The sequence below is a fragment of the Gymnoscopelus braueri genome, assembly GCF_963280865.1.
Source record: "Gymnoscopelus braueri genome assembly, chromosome: 10".
Classification (NCBI taxonomy): Eukaryota; Metazoa; Chordata; class Actinopteri; order Myctophiformes; family Myctophidae; genus Gymnoscopelus; species Gymnoscopelus braueri.
This window is the reverse complement of record NC_137611.1, coordinates 31,494,284-31,505,635: the sequence shown is the minus strand read 5'-3', so window position 1 is coordinate 31,505,635 and position 11,352 is coordinate 31,494,284. Positions and strand designations below refer to the sequence as shown.

The 11,352-nt window shown below is 45.3% G+C and overlaps 1 protein-coding gene across 1 annotated transcript; it reads right to left on the bottom strand.

Moving 5' to 3' along the window:
- Positions 1–7,916: 7,916 nt before the first annotated feature.
- LOC308093510 (transportin-3-like) lies at positions 7,917–10,682 on the bottom strand (the record flags this gene model as incomplete). Its single annotated transcript, XM_080439847.1, has 1 exon — positions 7,917–10,682. One exon carries the CDS (start codon positions 10,680–10,682, stop codon positions 7,917–7,919), a length of 2,766 nt encoding a protein of 921 aa, XP_080295973.1.
- Positions 10,683–11,352: the final 670 nt, after the last annotated feature.

The window sequence follows — 11,352 nt, the reverse complement described above, 5'->3', positions numbered from 1 at the left end:
CTCCCCATATAGGCCACGCCCATTTCCGTCTGGATAGATTTTCCGCCATTTTGAATTTTCTTCAAAACACACTTTTAGCTCCTCCTCCCACATATTTTGTCCAAATTTCACAAAAATCGGTACACATGATCTCTGGACCCATGCGATAAACATATCCAAGCGGCATTTTGATAGTCGTTACCGTTCGTCCGTAATTGGCTTCCAAAGTTAGTGGGAGGGACCCGTTTTACCAAAAACGCCAAAAATCACGAACGAAACGTCCGGTCAATACCAGTTTTGAATCATATGTCGAGGGTGGTTTACTCAACGAATCACCAAAAGCATTTCCACTTTGATCCATAGGGGGCACCACAAATGCGCAGAACGTAACCGTTTGATGAAAAAACATGATTTTTTAGGGGATCAATCCTCTCAAAATGAAACGCGAGTGATCTCAGGAGTGACGTGACTATATAATTGGGCCGTTACATGTGTGGGAGGGGCCTATTTCTTTAGTGGGAGGGGCCTATTTCTTAAAATCAAAACGGCACGTGTCACGAACGCGGGATCCGATCGGCACCGAATTCGAATCGTGCGTCGCGCGGCCTCCGAGGGTATTCCTCCCGGCGTATTCCTCAAGTCCCAGCGGCCGCGACCCGCGACCGGCGTCGGCGCAACCACACTTTGCAATTTCCCAGAATTGCGACGCGTCTAGTTAAATTTGTTCTACTGCTATGCCACCAAAATGTGGAATGCCCTACCAACAGTCATAAAAAAAAAGTGTGACTCCTTACCATCCTTCAAAAACACCATGAAAAAGCACCTACAAGTATCTGCAATTTGTAACTGGTCCCTGTAAAAAGTCTAAGCTTATCACCAGAAATGCCCCCTACCTTTTTGCCAGACCCAAGGGGTCGGCCTAGAGGAGGCTTTGTCTGTCGGTCGGTCGGTCTTCCGGTCCCTCTTTTCCTCCCCAGCCATTCAGGAACGCTTCAGATTTCAACCACCAGGGGCAACAGAGCAGGTCTGGACTTGCTACCAACAGGCTCTATGCACAGCAGCCATATTGTGAAGACATTCACAGGTGTTACTAATGATACTAATGAAGGCTCTGTTCCATTCTGGTCAAACTGAGTCAGGGTGCTGAAATTGTGCATGTTGGCTCACTGGAAACACTCTGCTACACCAAGTGGCTCTAAAATTTGGGTCCAGGAGCCCTCATGGTTCCTTAAGGGGTTTCCAAATGGCCCCTTACGAGTGTGTAACTCTGAGAGTGTACAAAGGGTCCATTTGGTTCCATGTGTACACTCTCAGAGTTATGGGGGTCGTGGAAATTGAAAAATCTGAGAACCTCTGCGCTACACTAAATGGAAGAGAGCCTTCATTAGTATCATTGGTAACACCTGTGAATGTCTTCACAATATGGCTGCTGTGCATAGAGCCAGTGCACTGACTGACAAGGGACAGGTGAATGTAATCAGACTGGAAGGTTTGCTGGTCTAGCCTATACACAAATCTACAACCACAAAATGCTACACACACAAAATGCCTAAAATGATTTATACTTTTCACTTATAAAGTGGTTTGTAGCAGTGGCGTTTGGTGGATTCTAACGTTGACCGGGCCAGAACCGGTTTGACGGCTAAACTGGTTCTTTAATGGCCACTCATTAACAATTCGGCCGAATGCAAATGAGCCCCATTTGAAAACAAACTGGTCGGCTACAACAGAATAGGTGCTAATGTTGATTTTTAGTTTTTTTTTTTCCCCTGGCGGATCTTGCCCCTACACAGCTACACATGGACAAGCTGGGTTTACAGACCGGGCCATGGCCTCGTTGGCCCCAATGACGATACGCGCCTGGTTTGTAGGTGTGTTGCCTACTAGGAATTTGTTCCTTCTGGGTCTGGCAGAACTGGTCTCCTGGTCTTGTTTGCAAACTGTTTATAAAGTATTCAATCAATCAATCAAAGACAGGTTATGTGGAGGAGAGATAACAGCTTTTCTTTTTATGGAAACATTGCAACAACAACCAAAAAACATACTTACCTTTACGCTCACTCCCGTTCACCCGAACTGTCTCCTTGCCCTCCAGTCACCATAAACATCAAAACAAACAACTTTTCTATCAATTACTCACCCCATGAAGCCTTGAATTCATGGAGATTGTTTTTTTTTGTTGCATTCTGATCCAATACTTATTTGATTAATTGAAAAAAATAGGAGGCCAGCACCAAGCTCAACGAGAGCAATACTATATATTTAAGACAGTAGCAGTCCATCCTGGGTTACACTGTGAGAGTTGTTTTGGAGTTTATACATTATTTTGTATTTAGTTTGCCTTGGCCTCCTATTTACTGAATTAATTAATCAGATATTGAAATATTGGATCAGGAATGCGACAAAAACTAAAAAATCTCCATGAATTCAAGACTTCATGGGGTGAATTGATAGAAAAAAAGTCATTTTATGAGTGAACTTGCCCTTGTATTTTTTGAGGGAACAAATATTGCACCCCATTTTTTGGGAACTTAGTGGTCCCTGATAATATTATCAATAATAATACAGTATATCCCATTCTTCTAGGTAACTGTCATTAATTGCCAATTGGGACCTATGAGTCAGGCTGACAGACCACAAACAAACACAGACTGTCTGCAGGTCTCCTATCCGCCTGTGAGCTTTCCTCTCAGGAATTACTGCCACCATATAGGCTGCTGCCTGAACAAAAGTGATCTAACTGCACTTTTGTGCAACGAACAAAAGATACAGTTTTAGTACAGCATATACGGTATGTAAAAACAAACACACACGCATGCACACACAAGTGCGACACACACACACACACACACACACACACACACACACACACACACACACACACACACACACACACACACACACACACACACACACACACACACACACTTCTGTCTGTCTGTCTGTCAGTCAGTCTGTGTAGGCTTATACTCTATTTATGTATTTATTTCTGATGAGCTTCAATCATCAAAATGGGTATTAAGAGTTTTTGGATCTTTAAGTTGAGCTTTAGCTGTGTGTTTAATTTCACATGACATTCACATTCAGACAGAGCATGAGTTGACCAGGAGTTTAAGGGTGCACTGCCTCCTGCAGGATGCAATATGCACTGCAACACATTAGACAGTTCACACTGGTCACAAAAGTGTAAAATCCAACCCCTGGCCTGTGTTGCGTTTCATCTTTTTCTACACTCCGCTTCAACAATACTAACATGTGGATCTTGGGATCTACATGGGAACAGTGTGAGTACATGTGATGCCATTCTTCCATGATGACAAATCTGACGTATGACTCTGACGTATGAATTTGGGAAAGGTTTCAGCCAAATCAGAGCCCTATTGACTTCCACTATAAAAATGAAGTAGTAAGAAAAAAAAATTATGTACTTCTGTGGTCTACTGGCACTGGCAGTGTGCACAAGATAGTTAACAGGGCATAGCAGTGGCAGCCATTTTATCGTGCCACAGATAGAAAACCCATTCATCTCTCCCATATGAGATTTCCGAAAATATTTATATACATTATTTTAAGCCTGGAAACAAGCCATCCAGGCTCCTGGTGAATCATGACCATGAAAAAAAAATAAAAAATTTAATTGTATTATATATACTATATTTATTCACCAGGAGCCTGGATGACTTGGTTCCAGTCTTCTCTCTATAGGAAACATTAATGGGGTTTCTATCTGTGGCACCACAAAATGGCCGACACTGCAATGCCCTATTGGCACATAACCACGGGCGCGAACCGGGGACCAGGCGGCCTTCTCAGCTACGGCTGTCCCTTGCATGCACAAATTGAGTGGCAACCAACAAAGACAACTCAGTAGTACTGCTAGAACATAGATCTCGCCAAAACATCTTCTATGGTGACAGTGACACCAGAGCTGGTGTCAGGGGATTATAAGTGTCATTCTTTGCTCACATGGGCAATCACTAAATGAGACACACCACACCTGCGTGCCCAAATCAAACAAATGCCCAGCCTGAAATGAATACCAAAACTGATCCCATACTGTAAAGGGTCTAAAGAATTTTACTATGGTCATTGCCAAGAATTGTGTTTCTTTGGGCCCAATTCCAATGTCCCACCTTACAGAATAACTGAACAAGCATTCACGTGAAGTCCACGAGTGTTTAGGGCTGTCCCCCTGTCAATCGTCAGATACGTGAGGGCTCTGCACCCTTTCTGTAAGACTTTGCCTGAGGGAATTACCCACATATTTACACATATTACACACACATATTTAGTAAAGAGGGACAAGAGATAAAAAACGTATGTAGCAAAAGTACACATATATACAGAATAAGGAAAGACATTTGAAAATGAATATACAAACCTAAACTAAACTAAAAATGTTATGAACAACCGAAAGAGTAAAAGTTTTAAAAGTTATGGAAAGTTTCGTAAATGAAGGACTCGCCCTGTCCCATTCCTAATTACTAGACCCTCCAGAAAAATGTGATTATGCGATCGCATTTTTTACCGCATAATCAGCAAAATGGCACATAATTATGCGGTGGTAACGTTTTTTCAAAAAGGCCGCATCGCATCGTATAATATGCGCATCGCATATTATATCCATATAATATATAATCCATATAATATATCCATAATGTGCGCATCGCATCGCATAATATGTGCTTCGCATAGCATATTTCCGCATATTTCGCAACTTTTCACATATTTCGCAACTTCCTGCGATTTCACCGAATAAAATTGCAAAAAAAAGCCGCATATTTCATCGCAAAATCAAGGAATTTAGCCCGCATAATCAAGAGTTTTAGCCCACATAATCAAGGATTTTTGCCCACGTTTTTCTGGAGGGTCTAATTTACCATTTGAGCCCTTGCAGCCTCTCGTTCAAGCACTTACCAGGTGACTTCAATTAAGTCTGTGAGGGTTCAGGGTTTAAAGCTTTAGGGAGGACTTTGGAATTGGGCCTTGTAACACTTTTACACACGTTTACACTAACAAAACCCCAAACCAAGTGGGATGGATCATGACACCTGCCCCCAATCCCCCCATAAGAACAGAGTCTGCGAAAATAGTCACCCTCTACTGTTGGCCCATAACAAAACAATCCAAGATACCTTAGCACCCATCCCTACAAACGCTCCCTCACCCCCTCCGCAACCTTGGTACAAAACCTACAAACATTTTAAGAGGAAGCAAGACAGAACAGGGACATAGTGGAACAGGCACCAAATGTAGGCATCAGTAAACATCAGTCGTTTATGACATATGACATTATGACGAATTTCAGTGCGATCACAGTCCATTATACATTTAACTTACATTATAAAATGTAAGTTAAATGTTTCAAAAGGTATAAAACATGCAAAAACAATTAGTGGACTACTGGCAGAATGCATGATAGCTGATCGGTCCAGTGGTTTGCGAGATTAGCCCGGGGCAGACAGACAGATATATACAGACCCTGTCAAAGAGAGCTAGCCTCTTGCAGAGCCACACCGTAAACATGTAAAAACATTCGATCAGTCACCTTCAGACTCCCACATAGTGGGATACTGGGCATCAGAGGGTCGGGACAGCAGCTATCTGAAGAAACCCGTCAGGCAAAGCCGCAGGTTCTACGTTCACCGCTCCAACCCCAGATGGAGACTGAATAAACTCCTTCACTTATTTTTCTGTTCTTTTCCTACCAATACAAAACCAGCCAACAACCCTGGATTCCAATTCCCTTAACTCAGCAAAGCTAGTTAACTGAACCCTGGTCTTCAAGGGAAGGCAACCGGTAAACCAGCGAGCCCCCCCCCAAAGCCTGAAGTATTTCCGAGCGCAAACTACCCACTTTAACCACCACACTTGGAACAGCGGGTTCCCTAAACATAATCCGCTGTCTAACAACTCAAACTCCAGCATCCCTGTTCTGGGGGGATCCTTCACGTTGAGAGCTTGTAGATCTGCAACAGCGGAAAAAGGCGCTCTAAGAACAGTTGCAACTCAGGTCTGTTTTACAAAAATTAGAGGGTTTAAGTGGTGAAAGCCTGTCTGGGAATCAAACTCCAAAGGTCACAGCCAGCCACTTAGCAGGTAACACCCACAACAGTGTAGCCTAAGCTCTCTCTCCCCAAACCAAAACCCACTCACTCTTGTGTCTCATACAATATTCCAGATCATCTATTTAAATTTGTCACGCCCCTATTTTGTCATACCAAATACTATGTGATCCCGGATGAGACCCCATTCTTCTCATACAAAATTCTATCCCATTTTGTCATGAACCCAGTTCTGATTCCTATAACAAAATGGAGGACGACACCAGTAATTTAAGGTATACATCCAAAACTCATTAAGTTAACAAACAAACAACACAAACTATGATGTGATATGTTGTGGTATAATGAGTGTGTGGATGTGGGAAAGTGTACTGAAAATTGTATGTATAAGTAAACAAACACAACCAAACAAAAGTGCTGTCGCCTGGTAGGAGAGAATGTCCCTGGCCAGCCTGCTTAAATGGAGACCGGCACCTGCCAGTTGTGTCCGAATGGAAGGTTTGCCATTCGGACACAACTCGGCAGGCTGACCTCGCCCCTACACAGAAACACAAACACAAACAAACACACAGAGGACCACAAGCGGAATGGAAGGGGTCATCACAGGAAATGTTTGTTGACGACTCGAGTTTCATCTTCACACCTACAGTACAGTCAGACAACTCTTGAATTTAATTAAATATTGTTTATTGAGCATACAAATATTTGAGCATAGATATCTGAAGCATCGTTTGGCATCAGGGCTCTGTCTCTATTCATTCCCCTGTAAGCGTGAAATATTTATAATAAATAAGTGATACTGTATGCCATATAGATATTACAGGGAATGAAATAAGACCTCCAAAGGGGAATATATAGAAACAGAGCCCACAGGTGGATTCTTGGGAGGCGGTGGGATTGCAAAACTTCATGAGGCAGCAGCAGACAGCGCAGAGTAGCAGCAGCAGAACAGCAGAGCAAGCAGCGAGGCAGCGAGGAATGATCAGGTTGGCAGGGAGGTTTAAATAGCCATCCCTAATCAGGTGAACAGTGCATGTGACTGATCACCTGATCAGGATTTGGCGCTGCCCTGAGTTATCTGCCTGAACTAGCGCCGCAGGCTTCGCATCATTTAAGTGAACACACAAGAACAATCATCACCCCAAAAAATAAGTTAGAATAGGATGATGTATATGTTATACATACAGTAGTAAATTGATTGAAAAGGGTTATGTAAAACATTTTGTTGCTAATCTAAATATGTTCAGATATAAATATTTTCAAAATATGGTCAAAGTATTGGTGTACAGCAGGTACTGTATCACTCAGGATGTTCCAGTTGGATGGTGATCGTGTCTGTGGTCATCACACCTATCCACTCCAAGAAAGCGGAACAATTGGTTCAGCCCCCTTCTGGAACCCCATGACCTCAATCATTACAGAACTGGATGCTTCTGAAACCTAGAGCACAACAATGTCTCATCAGATATGTCACATCCACAGATTTGGACAAATAATTGTCTTATTAAAAAATATTTCAAACAAAATAAAATCAAATCTGTTTGAAAGATTTAAAAAATGGTAAATGGTGCATTTATATAGCGCTTTTATCCAAAACGCTTTACATAGATTGTGCATTACATTCACCCGTTCACACACATTCATACACCGATGGCGGAGGAAACCATGCAAGGCACCAACCTGCTCATCGGGAGCAATTAGGGGTTCAGTGTCTTGCTCAAGGACACTTCGACACTAACTCTTTTGGGGGAGCCCGGGATCGAACGGGAAACCTCACGGCTTCCATCCGGCCGCGCTACCGGCCACTCTACCCCTGAGCCACTGGCGCCCCATTTAACCTGGTATTCTGGCAGAGCTCTAAGGGAGGTGTGGCTATTGGAACAATCTGGTCAATTCTCTGATGGCCAAGCACACCTGGTTGCACTTCTTTGCACTGGTGACCTGCTTGTGGAAGTCTGTAAGTTGTTTGTTCGTGACGGTCACTGCGCCACCCGACGTCTCTTTAGGAAGCCCCTTCAATGCATTCTCCAGCCAGCGGCAGAACGTCGCCCTATCAAACACCATGATCTCCCACAGCACCTCTGCCACATCTGGGAGTGTGTATGCCGGCAGGCATAAGCAACATGTGTGCATGAGCTGGGTCACCATCTGCTGTCCGTGCTGCTCCATGGCCTTGGCAATCAACTGCTTTCGCACCTCAAAGTCATCTTCATGATCACTGCTGACTCCTGTGTGGATTAGGTCTCGGACAAACTTCATGACACTACAGTTGGCTTCCGGGTGATCCAGCGTGGAGGCGGCAATGGCACACTGGATTATGTGAACAATGATGCTACTGCTGAGCAGGGTGACTGGACAACGCTGGACAAACCGAGTGGTGAGTCTAAAGAGATCATCCACTGTGTCAGGGTGGTTGCGCAGACCGTTGGGCTGCTCCAACAGCTGGAAGGTGGGCATACAGAGAGCCTGTAACATGTCTAATAGTCCTTGTCTGCAGTCCTCCTCCATGCCATACTCATCTACCAGGATGCTTCCCAAGTACAAGAAGCAGGAGTGGGAATACACTTGGTACACACTCACCATCTGTGTGACCAGTGGCTGTAGTAGTGAGGCAGATCTCTTGCCAACGCAACGCACAGCATATCTGAGACAGCGACAGCAGCGCTCCACGATTCGGTTTTCAGCCTGGTTTGTGTTCAGGGTCTCCGACAGGACAGGCCAGATCTCTTGAATGACTTTCTGACAGGGGTGAGATTGTCCGTTCTCTACAATCGGGTTTGTGTATCGAAAGATGATTGCTAGTCTGTCTAGCCAGACTATGGGGTCACCTCTTTTTCCATTCGAGTCCTGAGTGAGAAGATTTTTGAGGGACATGACCTGCACCGCACACAGGTCGCTCAAGCACTCAGCAATCTTCTCCAGTGGTAGACGGGCTAGGACAAGTGCTGTACCTTTCAGCAAGCCATCTGATGCTTCTGTGGAGAGAGCGAAGGAATCGAGGGTGCGGGCGATGTCCAGCAGGCCTTGGACATGCTGGGTCATGAGGTCGCTGCACACTGAGCAGATGTTGTGGATGGCCTTGGCTGCCACTGATGCCAGAGGCTTCTCCCTAAGCCCTTTCATTAAATAGTTCAACACAGGGTCTAGGAAGTGGGGATTTATATTCACAACCTTGCTCATTTCTCCCACAAGTTCGATGCTCGTGTAACGCACAGCTATGTGTACCGTCACTGGCAGTAGCACAACCTGCTGCAAAACATCTGTCAGAGTGGGGTTGTTTATGTTTTTTTTAGCAATGGTGGCCATGATGAACAGAACAGCTTCTGTCACTTCCCAAGGTGGGTTACCCTCTTTTAAAGTGGAATAAAGCTGGGAAAAACATTCCATGGAATCCACAAGGAAAATTACATCCTTGACGAGATCAGACACCCTTATCCGAAACTTTCCGAAGTCATCTGTGGTGTCAGGGATTCCCTCATGGTTGGGGTCCAGTTGACAGTGTCGAGCCAAGCCGTGCAGCAGCCTCTGTATGTAAGGTCGGAAGATGCTGTGGAGCGCCGGATCATTGGTCTTGTATAAGTGCTCTCCCAGGCGATACCAGAAGTTAAAGGTGATATCAACAAACTCATACTGAGGGTGACCTGCGCAGGTGATCAACAAGTCTAATGTCCGCAAGTCTCCCATGCCCTGGCCCGGGCTCCTCACCATGGTCTCTAGAAATGTCTCACACAGCTCTGTGAAGATCCTGCAGTAATTCAGCACTTTGTCAAGCTCCTCTTGTGCCACAGCCCTGTGGTAGGCCGTCTCCAGTGTGAGGACACCCTGGAAAAGCTGCCGGGCCAGGGCCATGTTAGTATCCACATTCTCAATGGCACAGAGGGCTGAGCATACGCAGTCTGACGCCACCTCGTGAAGGTTGGTAGAGATCTCATCCCTCTGCAGCACTTGGAAGAGGACCATAAGGATCTGATTGCTTGCCATGACGTTGCTATCCACAACCCCCAGGTTGAACCAGCTGCACAGGCAGCGGAACACCTTGATCAGCATCTTCTCCTCATTTCCCGTCTTCTCAACACATAACGTTAGTAGGGTGACCACAGTAGTAGAATAGGAGGCTAGGTCCTCTATGATCTCCGTCTTGCGGTTGGCTCCAATGCGTAACGAGTGACTGTGGACCTCCTCTGGCAGAACCGTCAAAATCTCTATAAGAAATGGCATGGTGCTGATATCATTATTGTACTTTTCAATTAGGGTGTGAACACATCCTTTCCATGAGGCCATCTGAAGGGCGAGGTCTGCAATGGCTAGAGCCAGCTGTGTGACGATGATGGGCGAGAGGTCTTTGAGGTTCTGTATATGGGATAGGAGCGAATCCCGCAAGGCGAGGTGGGTCTCCGTTGGGAGCTCATGGAACGATGTCTGGATCTTGACCTTCATTGTCTGTGCAGCGAAGTAGCAGGCGGACTCTACGTCCTGTTTCAACTGGAGGAGCTGGTCTGATATCTCCCACGCATACGTTGATCTCTGTAGCTCCCCAAGCCACATGGAGGCTCGCTCTTTACCGGCGGGGTCCGGGTCATGATAAAGAGAATGCACCGCCTGGTAAACAAGTGCAAGTGTGGGTTTACCTCCTTCCATAGTGCAATGCTATGCTTCAAGGTGACAACTAACAGAGTTATGTTGAGTGTGTTTAGCGTGTTTGTCTTTTCGGCCCTTATGTCGACCAACATCTCCAGTCTATGATGTCATTTACCGGCCACAAGTTCTATGATGTCAGTCATCTCCATACTTGGGCATATTGAGAGACAGTCATATTCACAGAGACAGATACACAGAAAGAGATTCCTGGAATTTATATGAACTGGTGCAGTGCCTGTTGTCAGCAGGTTCTATGCAGGGCCGCAGGAAGGGTGGTGCGAGCGGTGCGGCCGCACCGGGCCCTGCAAAAAAAAAAAAAAAAATGTAATGGACAGAATCACATTTAATAAGAGTTATGAAAAGAAATAACCGCAAATAACCACCAAAAACGCGAGGATGGGGGCGCGGGCCCCGCATTTCTCCCAGACGGCTCTGGTTCTATGTACTACGTATATCAGCAGTTCTCAAACTATGGGTCGCGACCCAAAGTGGGGTCGCGGGAAGGTGCTGTTGGGGTAGTGCATTGGCTGACGTCAAAGACGGCCACTTGACTCCTCATACACATATACAGCTCCAACCGACCGAGAACCAGCAGAGCAGCAACACAGGAAAGAGACAACACAGGAAAGCCCTTGGAGAGGCACACAGAGTTGATTTAGCTGTTCATAGT